Below are 26,336 nucleotides of genomic sequence, written 5' to 3'. Positions count from 1 at the left end.
GCTATTTACTATTACTGAACATCCAAAATATACTATTGAATTCTCTGTATATATGCCACATAATACATATTACACACAGGCACACAAAAATATACATAACAGTAGATAAACTGTATGTGTGTGTGTGTGTATGTATGTACGTACACACAAACACACACAGCTCTTCTAAAATTATACATATTCAACGTCATTTACTGCGATAGAACAAACATACCCATAAGGGGAAAAAAGGAAACAATTTTTTTCTCCCGGTTCTGCGTACCTGACCTTACCGGTAGGAGCTCATCTCTGCCTATACTTGTTCGACAAATAAACAAACAAATAATGCTATTACTATTGCTGAAATAAATAAATAACGAAAGGACAACCCAAGCCACAAGACCGGTTATATTTTGCAAACTCTTGCAACAGCTATGCCTGCCAAACAAACAAACAAACAAACAAGCGAACGAACGAACAAACTATCTTTGGCACGTTTCTAACGGAAAGCAGCAGGGAAATATTTAAAGCGCCGAAGCTGAGGCATAAATAAGACGTAGCTCCCTTCCGAAGCAAAGGCGTGAATAAGAATTAGAGAAGGCTTAACTCTGCCCCTGCCCCGGGGAAAACCTTTCCCAACTCCTCAGACCAGACGGGTGTTGCCGAAAAACACAGCGCAAACAAACCAACCCAACAACCCAGAAAGCGAGAAGTCAACGGAGACCTTTCCCGGGGTCCCCGGCTGTGGGTGGGTGGGAATGGTGGTGGTTGTGGGTGGGGAGGGCTCGCGTGTTCCTTTAAGGGGGTTGGTCCTGCCGCGGTTTCCTTTTTTGGGTCGCCGCCGCCCCGCCCTGCGGCTCTCTTACAAACCCACTGCGCTAAAGTTGCAAGAGGCTCAGTTGGTTTTTTTTTACGCGCCGCGGAGGGAAGTTTCAACTTTCCGGCTGCTGCTGCTGCTGCTGCAATTGCTGCTTGCTTACTAAGTGTCGGTTTCAGGTCGCTGCGGGGCTAGTTATGCCCTCTGGCTCCGTAAGTAAAGAAATTTGGAAAAGTTGGAGAGAGAGAGAGGGAGGGAAAGAGAAGAAGGGAGAGAGAAAGAGGGAGGAAAGGAGGAAGAGAGACAGAGAGATACAGAAATCTTTCCCATTCCCCTCCGATTTCTCCCTCTTTTTCCTCCGCTGGGACTCTAGACTTTCATCCCCCTCCCCAACCCCGGTTGGCAGGCTCGGAGTGCGAGAAGCACGAATGCGCCCTGGCGCAATTTTCACCCCTTTGCGCTCCGGCTAGCAACCCGATCCGCGCGTACGAGGCGGAACCGTGAGAAGCGGAGGAGGAATTCGAGGCGCGGGGAGAAGCAGGGAGCAACTTTGCTGGGGGTAGCGACGAGGATGCCACACACCTAGAAGAATCGGGTCGGGGGATAAACGGGTTATGGCAAGCCTCGATTGAGGGTCTGATCTCGGTTACGGTTTGTTTCCCCCCCCCCACCACCCAGCCTTGGGGGTTTTTTTAGTGGGTTGTGTGAACTCATTTGGTTTTGTCTGGGTGTAATTCAGTGTGCGGTGCAACCCAGAAAATGAGTTGATTTGGTCATTCTGCAGCTTGTGGGAAGGCAACAATTGTCCAAGGGTAGAGGGACATTGTTTAGTATTGCCAAGGTATATGAACCACTTAAAAAAGAGAGAAAGAGATTGTAGAGGCATTTGTCAGAAATGGTATAGGGCAGTGATGGCGAACCTATGGCATGGGTGCCACAGGTGGCATATGGAGCCATATTCTGGGAGTTGAAGTCCAGATATCTTCAAGTTGCCAAGGTTGGGAAACACTGGCATAGAGGATCTGGGAGGGCATTTTTGGCTTCCAGAGACCCTCTGGGGGGTGGGGGAGGGCGTTTTTACTTTCCCCTGGCTTCAGGGGAGCCTTTGGAGCCTGGAGAGGGCAAAACACGAGCCTACTGGGCCCACCTGAAGTTGGGAAACAGACTGTTTCCAGCCTCCAGAGGGCCTCCGAGGGTGGGTGTGGGTGGGAGAAGCCGTTTTCACTCTCCCCAGGCATTTAATTATGGGTGTGGGCACTGGCACATGTGCGATAAGTGCACAACCACACTCTTTCGGCACCAAGGAAAAAAAGGTTCGCTATCAGTGGTATAGGATCTCCCTCTGGGGTTGGACTAGAAGACCTCCAAGGTCCCTTCCAACATTGTTAAATCTCTCAAACAGAAGATCCCTACCAATGAAGGCAATCTGAAACATCTTTGTCTCCATCTTTCTGGGGTATTATTGTCAGGTTGCACAGGGCAATTACAATACAAGCCAATTTTATTTTGTCTTTTTCACACTTGTGTTGGAGAGCAGTCGGGGAGGATCCAGCTGCTGTGAAGTTCATCCAAACCTTAATATCCAGAACAAACCTTGATCCCCGGAACAAAACCAGCTGGACTGATGTGTAGAAGCGTGGAGATGCCTCTCGTGTTATCAAGGTGGGCTCGGCTGCCAAAGTGACCTGAAGTGTAATGGTCTGATTGTGTTGCATTGTTGGGAAATGTCCCTTTGCACTTAATAACTGGTGACATCTTAAAAAAGGATATTAAGACTGAGCCAATGTGTGTAAGGATGAAATTACCTGACAGTAGGAAAGGAACAGAAAGACGGAAACATACCTGAGTCTAGCAAACAGAGAACAGCTAATAGGAAAGAAAGTTTTAGCAGAAATAAACTTGATGTTTAAATTCAGTTACTGTGGATTTACCAACCACATATGCTTGGAACAAACTTCCAAGCAGACGTGGTTGGTAAATCCACAGTAACTGAATTTAAACATGCCTGGGATAAACATATATCCATCCTAAGATAAAATACAAGAAATAGTATAAGGGCAGACTAGATGGACCATGAGGTCTTTTTCTGACGTCAATCCTCTATGTTTCTATGATATCCAATTAGGATATTCTTGAATTGATCTAGGGATAAATATGAAGTGCATAAGGAAAGAGAGTGGGGAAAACTTGTCCAAGGTAATTTTATTTTATTTATTGTATTCTGTCTTACTTTTTAAAAAAAATAAGTCAAGGCAGAAAATGTACTTCCTCCTCCTCTCTTACGTAAAATAGCAAACCTGTGGTGTGCGTTGGGCTGAGAGAAAGAATGACTGCCCTAAAGTCATTTGGGTAGCTTTCATGTCTAAGGTAGAACTAGAACTCAGAGTCTCCTGGTTTGAAGCCTGGTGCCTTAACCACTCGACCAAACTGATAAACCTTTCACCATAGCAATGTAAATAGTATTTTTCTAGAAAAGGGCGATGGAAAGGAATAGCCTATTGACTGTGGTCTAGTGGTCTAGGGGTAGTGATTTCTGACAGTATCAAAATGGGTGAACAGTGCAGTCAGGTGGTAGGGAAAGCGAGTAGAATACTTGGTTGCATAGCTAGAGGTATAACAAGCAAGAAGAGGAAGATTGTGATCCCGCTATATAGAGCGCTGGTGAGACCACATTTGGGATACTGTGTTCAGTTCTGGAGACTTCACCTACAAAAGATGTTGATACAATTGAACGGGTCCAAAGACAGGCTACAAAAATGGTGGAAGGTCTTAATCATAAAACTTATCAGGAAAGACTTCATGAACTCCATTTGTCTAGTTTGGAGAACAGAAGGGAAAGGGGGGCCATGATAGAAACATTTAAGTATGTTAAAGGGTTTAATAAAGTTCAGGAGGGAAGTGTTTTTAATAGGAAAGTCAACACAAGAACAAGGGGGCACAATCTGAGGTTTGTTGGGGAAAAGATCAGAAGCAACGTGAGAAAATATTATTTTACTGAAAAAGTAGTAGATGCTTGGAACAAACTTCCAGCAGACGTGGTTGGTAAATGCACAGTAACTGAATTGAAACATGCCTGGGATAAACACATATCCACCCTAAGATAAAATACAGGAAATAGTATAAGGGCAGACTAGATGGACCAGGAGGTCTTTTTCTGCCGTCAATCTTCTATGTTTCTAAAGAAAGCAACCCTTTGATGAACTCTCTTAAGAACTGCCTCCCAAGAATGGTGAAATTACACGATTCCTTGAACTATTAACTTTTACCTACTGCTGATTAAGTATTTGCAGTAAGCCATGACTTCACTGGGGGAATTCTATGCATCGTATGACTACGCTGATGTGATGAACTCTTTCCATCTGCTCTATGGGTTGGGATGAACTAAGCCAATGAACAGAGATGGATGTTTTGCACGGCTTGTCGCTTTTTGGAATCTATGAGAGCAACTCTGCCTTTCTGTATGTACTCGGAAACCTTTCCCACTGAGCTAGCATGTTTTCTAATTTTTCCACTCTGGTGTAAGAAAAACACAAGGTTTGTCTGAGATGTATGATTGGTTTTTTTATATGTAGGGTTTTAAATTGCTTTTTTATTGTTGGATTTGTATCATGTTTTTTGTGTTGTGAGGCGCTCCGAGTCTCCGGAGAGGGGCAGCATACAAATCAAATTAATAATAATAGTAATAGTAATAGTAATAGTAATAGTCATAGTTCACTCTAAGCTGAGCAGTGAGCAATCGCTCACTTAAAAATCATCGTCAACTCAGAGTTTTCCAAACCTGCCCAGAAGCCGAGAGGGAACGAGTGAGAGGGAAGGAGAGAGAAAGGAAGAGAGGAAGAGAGAGAAACAGATTGAAAAAAGAGAGGAAGGAAGAGAGAAAGAAAATCAAAATCTAGTTTGAAACTAGCTCAACTATTTAAGTGGCATTTTGATATTGATAGAGTTGCCCTATTATGAGCTCTGTTATAGACACACAGTACAGTACAGTATTTTATTTTGAAATTCTCTGAGGCAAAACAGGGTGGGTTTTTTATTTGTTTGTTTGTTTGTTTGTTTGTTTATTTATTTAATATTTCTGTGCCGCCCAGTCCCGAAGGGACTGCCGCTCAGACACTATACTTTTCCGCCCCCCCCCCAAAAAAATTAGAGGGAACACTGGTAATAGTAATAGTAATAGTAATAGTAAGTGTGGGCTGGATTGCAGCACCATTTTTTTCAAGATGAGTTTGGAGAATCTCTGATCACACTGATGTCTTAAAACCTGCTTTATATCAGAGGTCCATTTTCTTTCTTTTGGGAAATGCCCAAATCTTTGTGTAACTAAAAAATAAATAAAATCTTATACCTTCCACATGAGAAATGGGAAATCTTCAATTTTCCCACTTAAAACAAATGTATCTTTTCTTTGATTGACACTGAGAGCATATGCACCAAAGTCAAATTCCTTGTGTGTCCAATCACACTTGGCTAATAAAGAATTCTCTTCTATTCTAAAATTTAAACCATCCCAGATTATGATGCATCCCAGTATTATCACTATAATATTTATTTATTTATTTATTTATTTATTTATTTATTTATTAGATTTGTATGCCGCCCTTCTCCGAGGACTCAGGGCGGCTATCAGCATATAATATAGCAATACAGTACAACAGCAAATCTAATTAAATTTAAAATTACAATTTGAAAATCCAATATTTAAAAACAATCATACCAGTTCAATCATACAACATATAACTCATTTTGTTGGCTAGGGGACTGAGACCTAATTGCTCCAAGCCTGGCGCCATAGATGAGTCTTAAGACTCTTACGGAAGGCAAGGAGGGTGGGGGAAGTGCGAATGTCCAAGGGGAGCTGATTCTAGAGGGCCGGGGCCACCACAGAGAAGGCTCTTCCCCTAGGTCCCGCCAAGCGACATTGTCTGGTTGATGGGACTTAGAGGATGCCAACTCTGTGGGACCTAATCAGTCGCTGGAGTTCATACAGCAGGAGGCGGTCCCACAAGTAATCTGGCCCGATGCCATGTAGGCCTTTATAGGTCATCGCCAACACTTTGAATTGTATCGGAAACCAATGCAGTCATCAATATTAAGATTGATCAAATTATTATACCCTGTTAGATATAGGGTCTCCTGCTCAAACAGGGGTTTGGAGTTGAAGATTTCCAAGGTTCCTTTCAACTCTATTATTCTATGTTCTATATTTCACAGGCATTGTAAGAGGAGAACCCTGTTAATCAATGGGGAAAAAAACAGGAATCTGTAGCATTTTTTCAGACTATCTCTGTGGCTCCGATGAAGTGCTTGCAGCTTGTGAAAACTTGTGCCTTTTAATAAAACGGTTAGTTGGAAGAGATGCTACTAGCCTCCACTTGATAAAGAAAGACAGTAGACGGATATGTTGCAAAATAAAGAAGCCATCATCAGCCGAGGGCTATGTTTGATTTCTTTCCTAAATTCCATTCTTGGCACAAGCTATCAGTGATGCCAAGGAAACTACAGTATACTGAATTCATCAACCTTTGGAAATTCACGACTCATCTTTGACTCAATGGTGCCTTTGGAGCCCAGGTGTTAATGTTGGACATGTATTTCTGCTGCTTTACTTATAATATCTGGCTAGTAATGGATCCCAGCTAAAGAGGGGATGAAGGAGTTCCTCCGGTTCTTATTATGTTTGCAGATGACTCCTGTTTTTGTGATAACTTTTATTGAAATCTGTAATTCAATAAATACCTCCAGAACCGTCTACTGCCACACGAATCCCAGCGGCCGATAAGTTCCCACAGAGTTGGCTTTCTCTGGGTCCCATCGACTAAACAATGTCGTCTGGCAGGCCCCAGGGGAAGAGCCTTCTCTGTGGCGGCCCTGGCCCTCTGGAATCAACTTCCCCCAGAGATTAGAACTGCCCCCACCCTCCCTGTCTTTCATAAATTGCTTAAGACCCACCTGTATCGCCAGGCATGAGGGAATTGGGACATCTCCCCCAGGCTTATATAGTTTTATGCATGGTATGCTTGCGTTGTATGGTTTTTTAAATGATGGGTTTTTAGATGTTTTTTAAATATTAGATTTGTTACATTGTCATATTGTTATTTTTATTGTCGCGAGCCGCTCCGAGTCTGCAGAGAGGGGCGGCAAACAAATCTAATAAATTATTATTATTATTATTATTATTATTATTATTATTATTATTATTATTACTACTACTACTACTACTACTACTACTATTACTATTACTATTATTATTATTAGATCACTTTTATCCCTTCCCTTTTCAGAACTGACTTTGGAATGCAGATAGTCACAATCACCAACATTTATATTGTTAAGTGAAACATTTGTTAAGTGAGTTTTGACCCATTGATGACCTTTCTTGCAAGAGTTGTTAAGTGAATCATTGCAATGGTTAGTAACTTGGTTGTTAAGTGAATCTGGCTTCTCCATTGGCTTTGCTTAAAAAGAAAGCTGCAAAATCTTATCACATGACCGCAGCCATCATAAATGTGATCCAGTTGCCAAGAATCCAAATTTCATTCACAGTGAGCATAAAGATGCTGCAATGGTCGTAAGTGTGAAAACAGGCATGTCACTTTTTCCAGTGCCCTTGTAACTTTGGTCACTAAATGAAACCTTGTACAGTGATACCTCGTCTTACGAACCCTTCGTCATACAAACTTTTCGAGATACAAACCTGGAGTTTAAGATTTTTTTGCCTCTTCTTCCGAACTATTTTCACCTTATGAACCGACCGCCGCCGCTGGGATGTCCTTATACAGTTTACCAAAACTTTCTTACCATGAACAGGAAATTGTTCAGTAGCTAATAGGAGAAAAAAAAAACTTTATGCAATCTTAGGGACTGGAAACTTGTTTGTCTCCTAGTGAGAAGATAGAGTTTTCTTTGAGTCTAATTTGACTGCTGGCAATTTCATTTACACATGTCCAGAGATCCAAAGGAATCCGATAACACCTTTTCAAACAGTCAGATAAGTTTTCCAAGCCGCAGGATCAACTTACTCATTAGATCCACGGATGTTATGCTATTATGGGCAGATCTATTTCGGGATAATCTTGAATTTACAACCACAAGTAGGACAGGAACGTCTGTCGCTAAGTGATGTGGTCATTGCATGAATGGCGACCAATCTGGCAACTCTTTTTTTTTTTTTTGCTACGGTCATTAAGTGAATCGTGTGGTTGTTAAGTGAATCTGGCTTTCTTCCCCTATTGACTTCGCTTGTTGGAAGATCCCTGGAAAAAGTCACAAATGGCAATCTGATTCACTTAACAACGGTGGGAGGAAAGGTCGTAAAATGCAGCAAAGTTCACTTAACAACTTCCTGGCTTAAGGAGAAATTTTGGGCTCGGTTTGTGGTCATAAGTCAGGGACTCTTTGTCCTTTCCAGTCTTGCCTGTCGTCTTCTGGGGGGGGGGGCGTATCCTAATGCTCAGCAGGGTCTACCTTGCTTAGCTTCTTAGACAAACCAAGTTTGGCCAGGTGCTGCTAGGCAAAGTAGGCTAAATGTTTCATTTGAGTCAAGCTGTATTTCTGGAGATTATGTGGATATAGGGTTGGTTTTTTTTTACTTCCAGCCTTGGGATTACTTAGTGAATTCCAAGGCAACCACTATTTTGCCTTATATTTTGTAGATCAAGCAAGATTAACTTTGTCCTGCAGAAGCAGCTCCTTGAAATTTATGAAAAATTTATGTCTCTAATTGGAATGGGAGTGGAATGAAATGGAATGGAATGGAATAGAATAGAATAGGGAATGGAATGGAATAGAATAGGGAATGGAATAGAATAGAATAGAATAGGGAATGGAATGGAATAGAATAGGGAATGGAATAGAATAGAATAGAATAGGGAATGGAATGGAATGGAATAGAATAGAATAGGGAATGGAATGAAATAGAATAGAATAGAATAAGGAATGGAATAGAATAGAATAGGAAATGGAATGGAATAGAATAGAATAGCGAATGGAATGAAATAGAATAGAATAGAATAGGGAATGGAATAGAATCGAATCGGGAATGGAATGGAATGAAGAAAATGTGGGGTGGAACGGAACAGAACAGAACAGAACAACAGAACAGAATAAAGAATGGAATAGAATGGAATGGAATAGAATAAAGAAAATGTAGGGCAGAGCGGAACGGAACGGAACAACATAACAGAACAGAATAAAGAAAGGAATGAAATAAAGAAAATGTGGGACGGAACGGAACAGAACAGACATAAAATAGAATACAGAAAACATGGAATAGAATGGAATAGAATAAAAGAAAGAAAATATGGAATGGAATAGAATGGAATAGAATAGAATGGAGCAGCACAGCAGAGTTGGAAGGGACCTTGGAGGTCTTCTAGTCCAACCTCCTGTTCAGGCAAGAAACCCCGCATCAATTCAGACAAATGGCTTTCCAGTCTCTTCTTTAAAACTTCCAGTGTTGGAGCATTCACAATTTCTGGAAGCAAGCTGTTCCACAGATTAATTGTTCTAACCATCAGGAAATTTCTCCTTAGTTTTCTAAATTGCTTCTCTCCTTGATTAGTTTCCACCCATTGCTTCTTGTCCTGCCCTCAGGGGCTTTGGAGAATAGCTTACATTTGACTGTTAAAAATCTAAATGAATCATCTGGGCACCCCTGAACTGTGCACGGTGAATACGTAAAAACTGATAGCAAAAGGATCAGGTTAATTGTTTTACTTCCTACCTGCCAGATAAAACAAATTACCTTGTTTGGATTGTGTCTAGTATATACACTTCTTCTTATCTTAAGTCCAGATTTGATAGATTGGTGAGCCTTTGAAAGGTGCCCACCCTGCCTAATTTCTGTTTTATTTCATCATTCCTGTAAGTTAACTTTTTTTTTTTTAAAAAAAGTAGTAGAATGTACAAGGTTGTCTTTGATTTTCCGCCCCTTCTCTGTGGGAAGTCTAAAAAGAATGCCAACGTGTAATTTACCCTTGTTGATGCTATTATGACATGATAAATAATGGTGGGGCTTTGAAGAGGCATTGTGCTGGGTGGTTTAAAAATAAAAGTCCTTCCAAAGCATGCGTAGAAGCAAAAAATCACAGAAATCTCATGTGTGTGCACGTTCCCACCTCATGAGATTTTGCTTCATGCACAGAAGCAAAAACACACTGGCATGTGCATATGCGCATACATGGAGAACATACAGGTGGTGGACAAAAAAATGGAAACACTTGACTTTTGGGTATCATAATGTTTGAACATGTTCAAATCAATCAAAACTTGACATGTTTTAATGTTTTTTTAAAAAATTCTGTTATTTGATATGTTTTTTTAAACTACCTTTTTTAAAACAAAAATTTAAGGAAATGGGTTTCTTCTAGAAATGGCAGACCTCTCAGACTTTCAAAGAGGCCAAATTGTGGGTGCTCGAATGGCAGGCGCTAGTGTCACAGAAAGTGCCCAAATGTTTGGTGTTTCAAGAGGTCATGTCCCAAAAGTAATGACTGCTTTTGCAAGAGAAGGGAAAATGTCCTCAGCCAAGCACAGGTCTGGTTGAAAGTCGAAGTTGTCTGAGAGAGACCATCGGACTTTAAAAGGAATTGTTAGAGCAGATCGCAAGATCACAGTTCCTAAAATCACTGCAGAGCTCAATAGACATGTACAGAACCCAGTTTCCACAAAAAACTGTTCGAAGGGAGCTTCACAAATCTGGATTCCAGGGAAAAGCTGCAAGGTGTTTCCATTTCTTTGTCCACCCTCTGTAAGCTATGTGCGCAGTGCACCGGTATTGGCAGTAATGCGAATCCGCCTATGAGCACATGGCCCTCCCGAGCTTTGCACCAGATCTAAGCACCCTGTGGGCTGGATCCAGCTCCCGGGCTTTGAGTTTGACACCCCTGGTTTAGAGGTTTGGTCCCAGAATGAGGTGGTGCAGATGCAAAGTGCTAATAAAATCTTTACAGGATATATGAATAATATTAGAATGAGAATTTTTTTTTTGGCCAAGTCTGATTGGACACACAAGGAATTTGTCTTTGGTGCAGATGCTCTCAGTGTACATAAAAGAAAATATAGATTTGACAAGAATCATGTCATAGGGGTCAAATAAGCAATCAGGAAACAATCTATATTAATACAAATTTTAAGGATACAAGCAACAAGTTACAGTCATACAGTTATAGCTGGGAGGGAATGGGTGATAAAACGATGAGAAAAAACTAGTAGTAATAATAGTGCAGACTAATAGTAGTACGGTAGTGTAAATAGTTTGACAGTGTTGAGGGAATTATTTGTTTAGCAGAGTGATCGCATTTGGGAAAAACCTGTTCTTGTGTCTAGTTTGTCTTGTTGTGCAGTGCTCTACAGCGATGAAGTTTGTCTTGTTGTGCAGTGCTCTATAGTGACTATGTATATATTTACATATGCATACTCTTAGGTTAACCTTGGGTTTTTAAACCTTTGGAGCTAATTGATCTCTCAAGGTGGTTTTGAGGCTAAAATGCTATGGGATCAGAGAGGATACACTCACAATCTTTAATTTCTGGAGGAGAATTTGGTCTGTAAATAGCAACAGCAGTTAAACTTATATACCGCTTCACTGGGCTTTATACTCCCCTCTAAGCAATTTACAGAGTTAGTATCTTGCTCCCAACAATCTCAGTTCTCATTTTACCGACCTGGGAGGATGGAAGGCCAAGGCAACCTTTCGCCAGTCAGGATTGAACTGCTGGCAGTCTGCAGAATTAGATAATAATAATAATAATAATAATAATAATAATAATAATAATAATAATAATAAAAAAGATTTGTATACCGCCCCTCTCTGAAGACTCGGTGCGGCTCACAACAGCAATAAACAATTTAGTACAAATCCAATAATTAAAAACTGAAGCTAAAACCCACTATTATTTAAAAACAGTCAATACTACTCAATCACACCACACACAGATCTTACTAGTCAACAGGGAAATGCATCAATTACCCCATGCCTGGCGACATAGGTAGGTCTTCAGAGTCTTGTGGAAGGCGAGAAGGGTGGGGGCAGTTCGAATCTCCAGGGGGAGTTGATTCCAGAGGGCCGGGGCCATCACAGAGAAGGCTCTTCCCCTGGGTCCTACCAGATGACATTGTTTAGTCGATGGGACCCGGAGAAGGCCAATTCTGTGGGACCTTATTGGTCACTGGGATTCATGCGGCAGAAGGCGGTCCTGAAGGTATTCTGGTCCGATGCCATGTAGGGCTTTATAGGTCATTACCAACACTTTGAATTGTGTCCAGAAACTAATCGGCAGCCATTGCAGGCCGCGGAATGATGACGAGACTTGGGCATATCTGGGAAGGCCCATGATTACTCTCGCGACCGCATTCTGCACGATCTGAAGTTTCCGAACACTCTCCAGAGGCAGCCCCATGTAGAGAGCAACTCAAGGTGATGAGGGCTTGAGTGACTGTGAGCAGAGACTCCCTCTCCAAATAGGGCCGCAACTGATGCACCAGGCAATCCTGGGCAAATGTAATAAATAAATGTAGTAGAAGACTGGCATGATTTAAATGTCAAAAAATGAATTTTGAACCCATTCTCTACCACCGTAGATGAGGCTGTTCTGTTCCCTGGTGCATCAGACGCTGTTCTGAATTTAAAATGATAACTGGCAGAGATTTTATTCCCACCCTTCCTAAAAGTTGGATATTTGCTTCTACAGCATCGTTAACAGAATCTCTCTCCTCTTCTTGCATACTTTATTTCGTGTCTCCTATTCAAGGAACTCAATGCGTGGAGATTTGGCTGCAATCCTAAATCCTGATACGCTCAATAGGTTTTGTCTACATCAACATGTGTACAGATGTTCAGTCAAGGCAGCAGCCTAGGGCTCGGTTCCATATGTTCTCATGGAACTTTATCAGTGTTTAACTTGCATGGGTTCGAGCTATACGCTCAGACGGATGGGTAGGCGGGTAAATGCACAAGCAAGCAATTCTTGCTGTGTTTTGGTTGGGAAGGAAATACTTTTGCTGCAAAAGTGAACTATGGTGCAATGGTTTGAGTGTACTGTAGTACTAACTAGCTATTTCTGCTGATCACCGCCTACCAGCAGTTTGGCAGATTGAATCTCAGTGGGCACAAGGTTGACTCAGCCTTCCATCCAGTGAAGGGCTACCAAAATTTTTACTACCACATTGTGGGTGTGGCTTATGCAGGACGCCCTGCATTTTGTTTCAACATCTTTCAGTGCAAATTGGGTGCTCCATTTTTGCGTTCCCAGTGGAAAATTAGAGGATAGCACAAGAGTATGCTGTCACTTGATTCCAGAATATGGATAAATGAGGTCTACAAAATACTTCACCTGGAATATTCCTATTGAAGGCATCACAGTTCTGCTGTTTTCCGATACCTGCCTTTTCATCTTCTTAATTTTTTGCCACCCGCTCCCAACAGTAAGCATTTTTGGCTCTGTTCTGCTGTCATTTGGCCCATCAGCTTGCAGTTACCATAATAGACTCCCTTTGACATTTAATTTAATTCAATTTATTTGATTTCTATGCCACCCAATCCTGTAGGATTCAGGGTGGCGTACAACAATAAAAACAATACAGTAATACAATAATAAAAAAGCAGTCAAATATTAATAATAGTTATAAAACCCCATTATAAATCCTAACCTAAAATAACATTGGGCAACTCCAAATCTCAACCAACAAATTTATTATTTTTTATTTATTTATTTTATTTTTATTTATTTGTTTTGTCCAATACACATCGAAGAGAATAGACGTGTAATAATTTATATAAAGAAAAGGATAGAAGAAAAGATATTAAAATAGAGGAGAAGATATATGAAAGGAAGAAAAGATATATGAGATAAAGGAGAGACAATTGAACAGGGGACGGAAGGCACACTAGTGCACTTATGTACACCTCTTACTGACCGCTAAGGAACCTGGAGAGGTCAATCGTGGATAGTCTAAGGGAAAACTGTTGGGGGTTAGGGGTTGACACTACTGAGTCCGGTAATGAGTTCCACGCTTCGACAACTCGATTGCTGAAGTCATATTTTTTACAGTCAAGTTTGGAGCGGTTAATATTAAGTTTGAATCTGTTGCATGCTCTTGTGTTGTTGCGGTTGAAGCTGAAGTAGTCATTGACAGGTAGAACTTTGCAGCATATGATGCTCTGTTGTGCACATTTGCAAAAAGAATCAGAACACCAAATCCAAGCTGAATAAACAAGACCTTACAGACAACCCTCACTCCATTAAAGACCTTGGAATACTCATATCAAATGACTTAAGTGCCAAAGCCCACTGCAACAACATCACCAAAAAGGCTTCATGAATTGTTAACCTAATCCTAAGTAGCTTCTGCTCCAGTAATCTCACACTACTAACCAGAGCATACAAAACGTTTGCCAGACCAATCCTTCAATACAGCTCATCTGTCTGGAACTCACAACGCATTTCAGACATAAAGACTCTAGAAAATGTCCAGAGATAATTTACTCGAAGATTTCTCCACTCCTCCACTCGCAACAGAATACCCTACGCAACTAGACTTACAATCTTAGGTTTAGAAAGCTTAGAACTACGTCACCTTAAACACAACCAAAGCATAGTCCATAAAATCATCTGCTACAACGTCCTTCCTGTCAATGACTACTTCAGCTTCAACCGCAACAACACACAAGCACACAACAAATACAAACTTAAACTGCTCTAAACTTGACTGCAGGAAATACGACTCTAGTAACTGAGTAGTTGATGCATGGAACTCAATACCTGACTCTGTAGTATCATTCCCCAACCCCCAAAATTTTACCCTTAGACTATCCACTATTGACCTAGTGTTGGTTATGACCTATAAAGCCCTTCATGGCACTGGACCAGAATATCTCCGGGACCGCCTTCTGCCGCACGAATCCCAGTGACCAGTTAGGTCCCACAGAGTTGGCCTTCTCTGGGTCCCATCAACTAAACAATGTCGTTTGGCGGGACCCAGAGGAAGAGCCTTCTCTGTGGCGGCCCCGACCCTTTGGAACCAACTCCCCCCAGATATCAGAGTTGCCCCCACCCTCCTAGCCTTTCGTAAGCTCCTTAAAACCCACCTCTGTCATCAGGCATGGGGGAATTGACATGTTCCCTCCCCCTAGGCTTATAAAATTTATGCATGGTACGCTAGTGTGTATGATTGGTTTTAATTTGTGGTGTTTTTTAAATTAACTTAAATATTAGATTTGTTTTACATTGTATTGTTATTGCTGTGAGCCGCCCCGAGTCTGCGGAGAGGGGTGGCATACAAATCTGATTAAACTTAAACTTAAACTTAACTCTCTTCGATTCCTAAGAGGTCAGTAAGGGGCATGTATAAGTGCACCAGAGTGCCTTCCATTCCCTGTTCCAATCTTTCTCTTTTACTAGTATCATGTATATAAATATTATTATATCTTTGTATACCACCCATACGTACTTGACAAAATAAACGGATAAATAAAATGAATAAATCTAAATAAATTTTAAAAAGTGATGAAACACAGCAGAGAAAAAAACACAAAAAGTGATTTATGGAAGAATCTGTAAATTCCCAGGGAAGAGGAGCAATCTTCTGCATCTGTTTATTTATTTATTTATTTGATGTATCGAATGTAGAGACCACCCATCTCACAGGGCAAAATGAAAGGATGATTTCATGAAGTCATGACATTTAGAAACGACTGTGAAACTCCAACCTTTGAACATTTTATTTTTCAAGGAGAGGCATATCATTCTCAGCAGGCAGACAAATGTCAGTCCCTAAATAAATGCAAAGAAACCCCCCAAAGCAAAACAAAACCCTTCTTTTCAAACATCTACTATTAATCTACTATTTAAAAAAGTCCAAGCATCATTTGAAATTTGGAAGCCACAAAGAAATTTGAAGGCGGGAAGCAAAAGAAGGAAGTGGATTGACATTGAAAATTAAACAGAAAAAAGACATGTGTATAATTTTAGAAGAGCTGTAGATACTGTATATTTGTGTGTGCCTGTGTGTAATATGTATGTACACATATGGCATATAGACATAGAAATAATAATAATAATAATAATAATAATAATAATAATAATAATAATAATAATAATTTATTAGATTTGTATGCCGCCCCTCTCCGAAGACTTGGGGCAGCTCACAACAATAACAAATACAATAGCAGTAATACAAATCTAATTAATAAAAATAGAATTAAAATCCCCTTAATATTAAAAACAATCAATACAACAAGTCATACCATTCTCAAGCGCAAGAAATAAATAGTATATTTTGGATGTTCACTAATAGTAAATAAATAGGGAAATTGTATTTCTTTGGAGGCAAGGAGAGGCCAGGCACCCTAACCCAAACCTTTGATGTGAGTGGCATCAAATTGGCCACCTTTAAGCCAGTCACATGACCTTTAAGCCACCCCCAGGTCACATGATCGTCAAGCTATTCCCACCTGGTCACATGGCTGGCAAGCCACACCCACAAAATAAGCTACGCCCACAGTGCGGTAGTAAATTTTTTTACAACCCTTCACTACATCACTGCCCTAAGGTCAATTTGATGCTGCCTCCTGGTGAGGCCATATAGAAAAATAGAAACAGAAAATTGACGGCAGAAAAAGACCTCCTGGTCCATCTAGTCTGCCCTTATCCTATTTCCTGTATTTTATCTTAGGATGGATCTATGTTTATCCCAGGCATGTTTAAATTCAGTTATTGTGGGTTTACCAACCACGTCTGCTGGAAGTTTGTTCCAAGCATCTACTACTCTTTCAGTCAAATAATATTTTCTCAAGTTGCTTCTGATCTTCCCCCCAACTAACCTCAGATTGTGGCCCCTTGTTCTTGTATTCACTTTCCTATTGAAAACATTTCCCTCCTGAAACTTATTTAACCCTTTCACATATTTAAATGTTTCAATCATGTCCCCCCTTTCCCTTCTGTCCTCCAGACTACTATTACTACTACTACTACTACTACTACTACTACTACTACTACTACTATTATTATTATTAATTAGATTTGTATGCCGCCCCTCTCCGGAGACTTGGGGCAGCTCACAACAACAATAAAACAATGACCAACAAATCTAATAATTTAAAAACCCCTTATTAAAAGCAAACATACACACAAACATACCATGCATAAACTGTATAGGCCCAGGGAAGATGTCTCAATTCTCCCATGCCTGGCGGCAGAGGTGGGTTAAGGAGTTTACGAAAGGCAAGGAGGGTGGGGGCAGTTCTAATCTCTGGCGGGAGCTGGTCCCAGAGGGTCGGGGCTGCCACAGAGAAGGCTCTTCCCCTGGGTCCCGCCAAACAGCATTGTTTAGTCGACGGGACCCGGAGAAGGCCAACTCTGTGGGACCTAACCAGTCACTGGGATTCGTACAGATTGAGTTCATGAAGTCTTTCCTGATAGATTTTATGCTTAAGACCTTCCACCATTTTTGTAGCCCGTCTTTGGACCCGTTCAATTTTATATAGTAGGAGACTCTTAAACTGGATGGCTTCTTCCTTCGCTTGTCAGGTTTTCCTTCCAGTTCCAGAGGCTTCCAGAACTCATGATCTTCGCCCTGGTGGTGATGTTGCTACAAAGCGGGAATATTCATGGCAAACCCACTTTCCACAACGGCTTCTACTACGATGGAGAACAGAATGATAAAGGTGATGATCGCGGAGATATAAATAAAGATGCAGTTTGGATGGGGGAAATGAGTACCTGGATTGGGTGGGAAGGAAAAATAGTTAACCAGTCAATTCACTAAAATGTATAGGGGGAAAAAAAATCCAAGCCTCTGAAATGAGAATATTAGAGAGAAATAAAAAAACTGTAGTTGAGCTTCCACGATTTTGATAATTTTGATTATGATTTATGGACCATTGGGTCAGAGAACTGTTTGACCTAACAAGAAATGTGCACATTTTATACCACTGAGGTTGTTTTGCAAATTGCATGAAATTGTGAAAAATTGCTTTACTGAGTTAGTCCAAGATCCATCTAAGTCCAGCCTTTGGTTTGCCCTTGAAGTATTTTATGGCTCCTGGGCCAGATCGAGTCTTTTGGTTGTCCCTGTCTGGCCCCCAAGGATTGTTTTCATTCTGAAGGCAACTGCTGTTATTTTTCAATTTACCTCTATGAGTGGGTGCATGCTATGTACCTTCACTTCCCTATTGGTTCACCTCTCCACAACAGTCCAGTCCACTTTCTCCCATTGAAGTGGACCTGAGATGCATCTTCTCCCATTGAGGTTCACCTGAGACCTTTTCCCACTATTGGTCACCTGAGATACACGTTCTCCCACTGTAGTTCAGCTGAGATACATCTATTCCCATTGAAGTTAATCTGAGATGCACCTTCTCTCATTGAAGTTGACCTGAGATGCATCTTCTCCCACCGTAGTTCACCTGAGAATGCACCTTTTCCCATTGAAGTTAATCTGAGATGTTCCTTCTACCACTCTAGTTCACTTGAGACGCACCTTCTCCAACTGTAGTTCACCTGAGATTTACCTTTCCCCACTATTGGTCACCTGAGACGTATCTTCTCACACTGTGTTCACCTGAGACGCACCATCTCCCACTGAAGTTCACCTGAGATCCACCTTCTCCCACTGTTGTTCACCTGAGATACAATTTCTCCCACTGTTGTTCATCTGAGATTTACCTTCTCCCACTGTTGTCCACCTGAGATGCAACTTCTCCCACTGTAGTTCACTTGAGATGCATCTTCTCCCACCGTTGCTTCCCTGACCTAGTATTTGGAGTCATGTTGCCTGACATCTGATCTTTGCTTCCCAGGACTGTTCAATGGTGTCCGACTGATGGTTGAGACCTCCGACGATGCCATCTCTACCCAGCGTGGTTCCAATGTTACCCTGCCCTGCCATTATCATTACACCCCTAAACTGGAAGCCCCTCGCAGGGTCCGCATCAAATGGTCCAAGCTGCCGGAGGACAACTCTAAAGACCGAGATGTGCTGGTGGCATCTGGGCGGAATCACCGCAGCTTTGGTGAGTTCCGTGGACGGGCCCATCTCCAGCAAGAGTCTGCAGATGAAGCCTCGCTGGTGATCAACGACCTGCGCTTGGATGATGCTGGGAAGTACCGCTGTGAAGTCATTGATGGGCTGGAAGATGAAAGTGGGACCGTGGATCTAGAACTGCAAGGTGAGCAGGATGGAGCTGATGGGACCAATATTCTGAGATAACCATTTTTTAATCTCAGATAAAATAGATAGATAGATGATACATACATGCATACATACATACATACTATAGATTGAAGATGGATGGATGGATGGATGGATGGATGGATAGATAGATAGAGATAATGATATAAAGATATTGATATAAGGTAGATGTGAAGATAGATGTTGATAGAAGATAATAGATATGAATAGATAGATGATAGATAGATGATAATAGATAGATAATGATATATAGATATTGATAGAAGATAGATGTGAAGATAGATGTTGATAGAAGATAATAGATATGATAGATAGATGATAGATGATAGATAAGATATAGATAGATAATAGATGATGATAGCTAGCTAGCTAGCTAGATGATAGATAGGTAGATAAATGATAGATAGATGGATAGATAGATGATAGATAGACAGACAGACAGACAGACAGACAGACAGATAGATACCTGTAGATGATGTATAGATCAACTATATTTATTTTGGTAAGATAACATTACAGTTACTTCCTGTTTCTGGCCACCAGATGTCACCAGCAGTCTGTCATTTTTTTCATTGGTATCCTTTTGATGTAAACAGCCTATTGTGCGAATGCTTTGACACAATCCCGATCCAGGCTTGTAATCTGGAGACCTATTTTAAAAATCAAGCAACCTTGTTTACTGACTAAAAATCCCAGCCGTTACGACCAGCATGTCTAGCAGGGAGGGATGCTACCACTATGCGTTCCAGTCGAACGGTGTCTAGATAGCCACAAAGTTACTTATCTCTAGTTTTACACAGTGATGTGCTGCCAAAATTTTTACTGCCACACTGTGGCTGTGGCTTATTTTGTGGGTGTGGCTTTATGGTCATGTGACCAGGTGGGAGTGGCTTGACAATCATGTGACCAGGGGTGTGGCTTAAAGCTCAGGTGACTGGGTGGGAGTGGTTTGCCAACCAAGAGAAGTTTTCAAATAGATGCTTGGACTCTTTTTCAGTTGATGAAGTCATATTATTGGAATAGCCACAAAAAGGACCAATTTTAAGATTTTGTACGGAACCCACAAAGTTCAGTATGATAACAGATTAGGCAAGGAGCTCAATTTTCTTGAATTGCTATAAACGTTCAGTTCTAGATAATGATTAAAATGATTAAAGCGTTTATGGGTAAAAACATACCATTTAATTCTTTTCTATTTTAAAAGTAATTAAGGATCATACTAAGGTACCAGAGAAGGAAGGACAATAAAAAAACTATTAAATATTCAATAAATAGTGCATAAACTTACTACTCCCTCATGGGGGCAGCAGCCCATTACTGGTTTTATACAACCTTTTTCCAAATGAAGGTCATCTAAGTTGGGTTGGATTCACTCCTCCAATTCCATCGGTGTGACTTTGTACTTTGCTTTGAGCCTTGGCTTATCCGGTTATGAAATGCACACCTTCAGTAATCTTTCCATTTGTACGAATGGGTGTGATTGATTTTAATATTTGGGATTTTAGATAGCTATTTCATTTTAATTTAATTGGATTAATGCTATTGTAATTTACTGTTTTTTGTGTGTTGTGAGTCTTTGGAGAGGGGCGGCATAGAAATAATAATAATAATAATAATAATAATAATAATAATAATAATAATAATAATAACAATAACAACAACAACAACAACAATAACAACAACAATTTATATTTGTTCGCTTTTCCCAATTCAGGAGTGGTCTTCCCTTATCAGCCTCCCCATGGACGCTATAAGCTTAACTTCCACGAGGCCAAGAAGATCTGTGAAGATCAGGATGCAGTGATAGCCTCCTTTGACCAGCTTTTGAGGGCCTGGGAGGACGGCTTAGACTGGTGCAATGCTGGCTGGCTGATTGATGGCACAGTCCAGTATCCTATCACGGTGCCACGGGAACCCTGTGGCGGATATCACCTACAACCTGGGATCAGAAGCTATGGAGAACGTCACAAGACCCTCCATCACTTTGACGTCTTTTGCTTCTCTTCAGCTCTGAAAGGTGAGTGCAATTATCTTTGGGGCAGTGACTACCATATTTTTCAGAATATAAGACCCACCTTTTTCCTCCCCCAAAATTCAGGTGCGTCTTATACTCTGAGTGTAGCTTTTTGTTTCAGCCCTAACTAGCTGCTAACGATCTTCCCAGCTCTTACCTTGCAGGCTCTTTCATTGTTTCTCTCTGCGAAGAATGTTTTCCAAGCCCTAAGTCTTTGCAGGTTTTTTTCCATTGCTCTAACTTGCTCCAAGTGTTTCTTTCAAGCGCTAACCAGGTGTTAACGATGTTCCCAGCTCTTAGCAGTTTGCAAGCTCTTTCATTGTTACTCTCTGCAAAGAATGCTTTCCAAGCTTTAAGTCTGCGCAGGTTTTTTTCCCCATTGCTTTACTTAATCAGAATGTTTCTTTCCAGCCCTAACCAGGTGCTAGCAATCTTCCCAATTCTTACCTTGCAGGCTCTTTCATTGTTTCTCTCTGCAAAGAATGTTTTCCAAGCCCTAAGTCTTTGCAGGGTTTTTTCATTGCTCTAACTTGCTCCAAATTAGTTTCTTTCCAGCCCTAACCAGGTGCTAACGATGTTCTCAGCTCTTAGCAGCTTGCAAGCTCTTTCATTGTTACTCTCTGGAAAAAATGCTTTCCAATCCCTAAGTCTGCTTTCTTCATTGCTATACTTAATTAGAATGTTTCTTTCCAGCCCTAACCAGGTGCTAACGATGTTCCCAGCTCTTAGCAGCTTGCAGGATCTTTCATTGTTACTCTCTCCGAATAAGGTTTTTTTAAAAGCCCTAACCTAAGGACGCTAGCCAGATGAATATCTGGTAAGCAGATTTCCCCCCCTATTTTCCTCCCCCAAAACTAAGGTGTATCTTATACTCCAGTGAGTCTTATAGTCCAAAATAATACAGTATTTGTAGAAGGAGATCATTTTACAGTGGTCCATTCCCTGCCATCCAGCCTGAGCTGAAGAAGCTTCCTGGATGAGAAATGAAACATCTTCAAAGAAAAACCAGAAAAGTCCAGTTGCCTCTTGAAAAAGCACCTTTGGGATGACCGTGCCCTGGATGACTGAGAATCTCCAGAGACACGTAGAAGCAGATGTATTGAGAAAGTGGTCATAGACTGGGGAACTTTTCTCTTTTTGGGGATGCCCTTGTTCTGATATCATTTGTGATCCACCGAGAGCATGTCCTGAATGCACATCTGCCTTTGAAGGAGCTTGTAAAACAGCAATTAATCAAATTAAAACTATCAAAAGACCGCCCCGAGTCTGCGGAGAGGGGCGGCATACAAATCTGATAGATAGATAGATAGATAGATAGATAGATAGATAGATAGATAGATAGATAGATAGATAGATAAATAATTAATAGACTGGACCAGTTGATGGGCATGTTGGAAACTATCTTTAAAGTAGGACCATTGATTCATTGTTCGACCTCTTAGCTAAAAATGCCTTTTTCATTAAAAAAAAGTGTTCTTCTGTTGAGTTGTATCAACATTGAGACTCCATTTTAAAATCTGCCTGCCTGCCTGTCTGTCTGTCTCTATATCTCTGTCTCTTTTTCTAGCATTAGAGCTAAGCTGTGAAACATAGAAACATAGAAACATAGAAGACTGACGGCAGAAAAAGACCTCATGGTCCATCTAGTCTGCCCTTATACTATTTTCTGTATTTTATCTTAGGATGGATATATGTTTATCCCAGGCATGTTTAAATTCAGTTACTGTGGATTTATCTACCATGTCTGCTGGAAGTTTGTTCCAAGGATCTACTACTCTTTCAGTAAAATAATATTTTCTCATGTTGCTTTTGATCTTTCCCCCAACTAACTTCAGATTGTGTCCCCTTGTTCTTGTGTTCACTTTCCTATTAAAAACACTTCCCTCCTGGACCTTATTTAACCCTTTGAAACTGCTTCCATCGACAAAAATGGCTGGATCCGTTCCTTGAATACTTTGAATGTGCTATCATTTACTTATTTTGTTCGGTTTTTGATTTGACGTGAAATCAACCTCAACCACAATTTTGTCTTTGTTTTATCTTGTTCTAGTGGGTACATTAACCACTCATCCATCCATCCATTCATTTGACTTATATGCCGCCCAATCCCTCAAGACTCAGGGCAGCTAACAACAATAAAACAATACAATAACAAGTTAAAGTCAAATATTTAGGTTAGTGCAATGTAGGAACTCATCCAACATGTCTTGCAAACCACCGTTTTATGGCTTAGCATTGTGTCATCTGTGCCTCTCTAGTTTGAGGAACCAGAGCATAAATTATGTTAGCCAACAATTGGTTTATTTGGTTAGAATAAGCTCAATAGCTATGCAAACCTAACCAGTTGCAAAGCATTGATTCTCTTTTCTTTTTTCAGCAATTCTGACTTTTTATTTTATTTTTTGAAAAATACATGAATTATCAGTAAAATATTCTTTGCCCACCCAAACAGGGGCTGTCTACTATCTCGATCACAAGAAGAAGTTCACCTTAGAAGAAGCCAAGCAAGCGTGCCAAGACGACCACGCTGAAATTGCCAAGGTGGGTCAGCTCTACTCCGCCTGGAAGTTCTTGGACTTGGACAGCTGCGATTCTGGCTGGTTAGCGGATGGCAGCGTGCGCTACCCCATCGCTTCTCCCCGACCCAACTGCGGCCCACCAGAAAAAGGAGTCCGAAATGTTGGCTTTCCCCAAACCGGGAAATTTGGAGTCTACTGTTACAAGATTTGCTAAGGAAAAGCTTCTTTCATTGGTGGACGGTTATTTATCACCACCTAGAGTTTTTTTTTAATTTAAAGGGCCAGTCTCTTGTGGGTGGGGGGAGGAAGGGGGGGTCTGTTTTTAACTGTATGTTTTCAAGTTTCAGTTTTCTTTAAAAAAAAACCTTTTGTAATGAAACAGGAAATGGAGATGGAGTTGCCTTGGTGCCGATTGGAAGAGCTTCCGGCTTCAAACCTGAGCTTATTGATGGGGCCTGTGCGTGCGTGATTTTATTATGTCTTTTGACGTTTTAGGATGGCTTTTGCTCCTGGCAACATCTGTCCGTGAGATTAGGGAAGCCATCTGAAGTACCGGTTAGGCAGCTGTTGTAATAACGTCCCCGAGAAAGGAATACCTTGCTCCAGTGTGACATCCCCAATTCTTAGTAGCATACGAACTCCTCTTAAGTGGCCCAGTATTTACAACTTTCAAATACAAGTGGCTGTTTTAATGGCTCAGGATGCTGTGTGATAAAGCAATCAGCGAGAATCTCAGGGCAAAAAAAAAAAAAAATGGATGCAGGAGGAGCTGTTTCTCTGTAGCTTTCCTCCTGTTCTCCAGGCTGTCGATATGAACAGAGGGAAAAAACACAATTCCTTCTGGGGTTAATGATGAATTGGACCTGGATCTATACTGAGCAGCACCTGCGAGGTTACCAATTCAGCTCCTCCTCTGTTTTATAAAGCGATGAGAAATTTGGAATGGCTGGGCTTACACAATAGGCCAGGGAGGGTGAACCTTTTAGACACTGAGTGCCCAAACGGCACATGTGCGCAACCCCAAGCTGAAAGGTGCATAGGTGAACATGCCCATGTGCGTGCATGCGCTGCAGAGACCTGAAGAGTGAAGGGCTGCTTGTCTTTGGCGCTACCAGTGTGCTCTCTGAGCCCATCACAAGAGCACATGTGTCTGGTGAGCGTGCACATGCCTGTCAGCGTGAGATTTGGCTTGTGCACATGTGCAACAAGTGAAATCTGGTGTGACGATGGACACAGGAGCAAGATTTCTGATATTTTTGCTTCTGTGCATGCGTGGAACCAAAAAATCATTGAAAATCGCCAAACTCTCCCTTGCACAAGATTTCGCTTGCTGCGCATGTGCAAAAGCCAAATCTCACACGGGGGCAAGCATGCACACATCGGGGATGTGCAGCTGAGTGTGCATCCTGGAATTTTCTACTGGGACGGAGCACCTGACTGCACTGGCTACTGCCCACCACTGGAGGTGCAGCATCCCAACACCACCAGCGCAACAAGAGGTAAGATCTTTTTCTTTCATAAGTTTCTGTTTTGTCATTTGCAAGGAAACAGAAGCTTGTGAAAGAAACACTACAGAGATCTGACCTGGAGCGATGTGTCATGCGCCAGCAGAGAAGGTACTGTGTGCCACCTCTGGCACGCATGTCATAAGTTCGCCTTCATGGCAATAAGCTCTGCTACCTTGTATTTTTGGGGTTTGGGCCTGGATTGTTGTGCAGACCCAACCGTTGAGTAAACCGCAGTTAAACTATGGCTTGGAGTCATGCCATCTTTTCTTCTTGGGTTCCTAAAGCATATGTTTATGCACTATTGCATGAATGTGAGTGCCCACACAAATAATTCAATGCCCTCTGCCCCCTGCACATGCGCAAGTGGCCCACTACCACTGTTCCAACCTCCTGTGCATGCATGGACAATATCCCCCCCGCTCCAGTTTCCTGACTTCCAGTGAGCCCGGTAGGCTGATTTTTTTGCCCTCCCCAAGTTCCAGAGGCTTTCTTGGAGCTTGGGGAGGGCAAAAACGGCCTCCCTGGCTCCCCCAGAGGCCCATCGGAGGCCAAAAATGTCCTCCCGGGGCCTCCGAAGAAGCTGAAAATCGTCTGGCCTTTGCACACATGCGCGCCGGAGCTCAGCTAGGGCAACAGCCATGTGCCAGAAGATATGGCTCTGTGTGCTACCTGTGACACCCGTGCCATAGGTTGGCCATCACTGGAGTAATGTATGAATGCAGGTCTTTGTAAAACCGTACATTTAAAAAACCCTCTGATTTAGAGGCCGACCAGTTTGAGGAGAAAACAAAGAACCGTTTACAATCTGACGTCCATCTTGCTGTAAGGGTGGACAAATCTGGGCCTGGATTAACGCATCTCAACTAAGCCGTATCGTTTTGTCGGGTTTTGTATGCAGAACAAGCAAAACTCTGTTGGGACATCTAACCAACCCATTGTTTTGGAGAATAATTCCTTCTGGACCTCTTGTATTGTCAAATGTGACTTGAACACTGTCTTGTGGGGTCTAAAGACGGGGTCCCAGGGATGTCTGCTAATAAAACTTGGAAGACACCACTCAAAGGAGTAATTTGGATGACCATTGGATCAGGGGTGAAATGCTACTGGTTTAGCCCGGCAGAGAACCGGTAGTGGTGACAGCACGAGACTCCTCCCACCTGCTCAGACACCACCATTTTCTTTTTTTAACACTCTGCGCATGCACAGAAGATGAAAAAGCATGCATGAGAGCAGAGCACGGGTGAAGTGTGCTCTTCCGAACCAGTAGGGAAAGTACCGTATTTTTGGAATATAAGACGCACTGGAGTATA

At 41.6% G+C, this 26,336-nt stretch overlaps 1 protein-coding gene across 2 annotated transcripts; it reads left to right on the top strand.

Annotated features, from left to right (window-relative positions):
* Positions 1–535: 535 nt before the first annotated feature.
* On the top strand, positions 536–26,082 carry HAPLN3 (hyaluronan and proteoglycan link protein 3). Of its 2 annotated transcripts, none has more exons than XM_070762969.1 (6): positions 536–1,008; positions 2,334–2,458; positions 17,323–17,459; positions 18,594–18,962; positions 20,700–21,002; positions 23,452–26,082. In XM_070762969.1, the coding sequence occupies exons 2-6, from the start codon at positions 2,421–2,423 to the stop codon at positions 23,730–23,732; spliced, it is 1,128 nt and encodes a 375-aa protein (XP_070619070.1). In that variant the 5' UTR covers positions 536–1,008; positions 2,334–2,420; the 3' UTR covers positions 23,733–26,082. The 2 variants fall into 2 exon arrangements, with proteins under 2 accessions (XP_070619070.1, XP_070619071.1); XM_070762970.1 differs by having other exon boundaries at positions 625–727.
* The last annotated feature ends 254 nt before the right edge of the window (positions 26,083–26,336 follow it).

The sequence above is a fragment of the Erythrolamprus reginae genome, chromosome 10 (assembly GCF_031021105.1).
Source record: "Erythrolamprus reginae isolate rEryReg1 chromosome 10, rEryReg1.hap1, whole genome shotgun sequence".
NCBI lineage: Eukaryota > Metazoa > Chordata > Lepidosauria > Squamata > Dipsadidae > Erythrolamprus > Erythrolamprus reginae.
Note: the sequence above shows the minus strand (reverse complement) of the source record. Positions and strands in the feature narration are given on the sequence as shown.

Bases quoted from the DNA above. Each gene is read 5' to 3' on its own strand.
- HAPLN3 (XM_070762969.1), top strand. From the start codon at position 2,421: ATGTGTAGAAGCGTGGAGATGCCTCTCGTGTTATCAAG. The intron at 2,459-17,322 runs GTGGGCTCGGCT...TTCGCTTGTCAG, and splicing joins ATGCCTCTCGTGTTATCAAG to GTTTTCCTTCCAGTTCCAGA. The intron at 17,460-18,593 runs GTGATGATCGCG...TTTGCTTCCCAG, and splicing joins TGGAGAACAGAATGATAAAG to GACTGTTCAATGGTGTCCGA.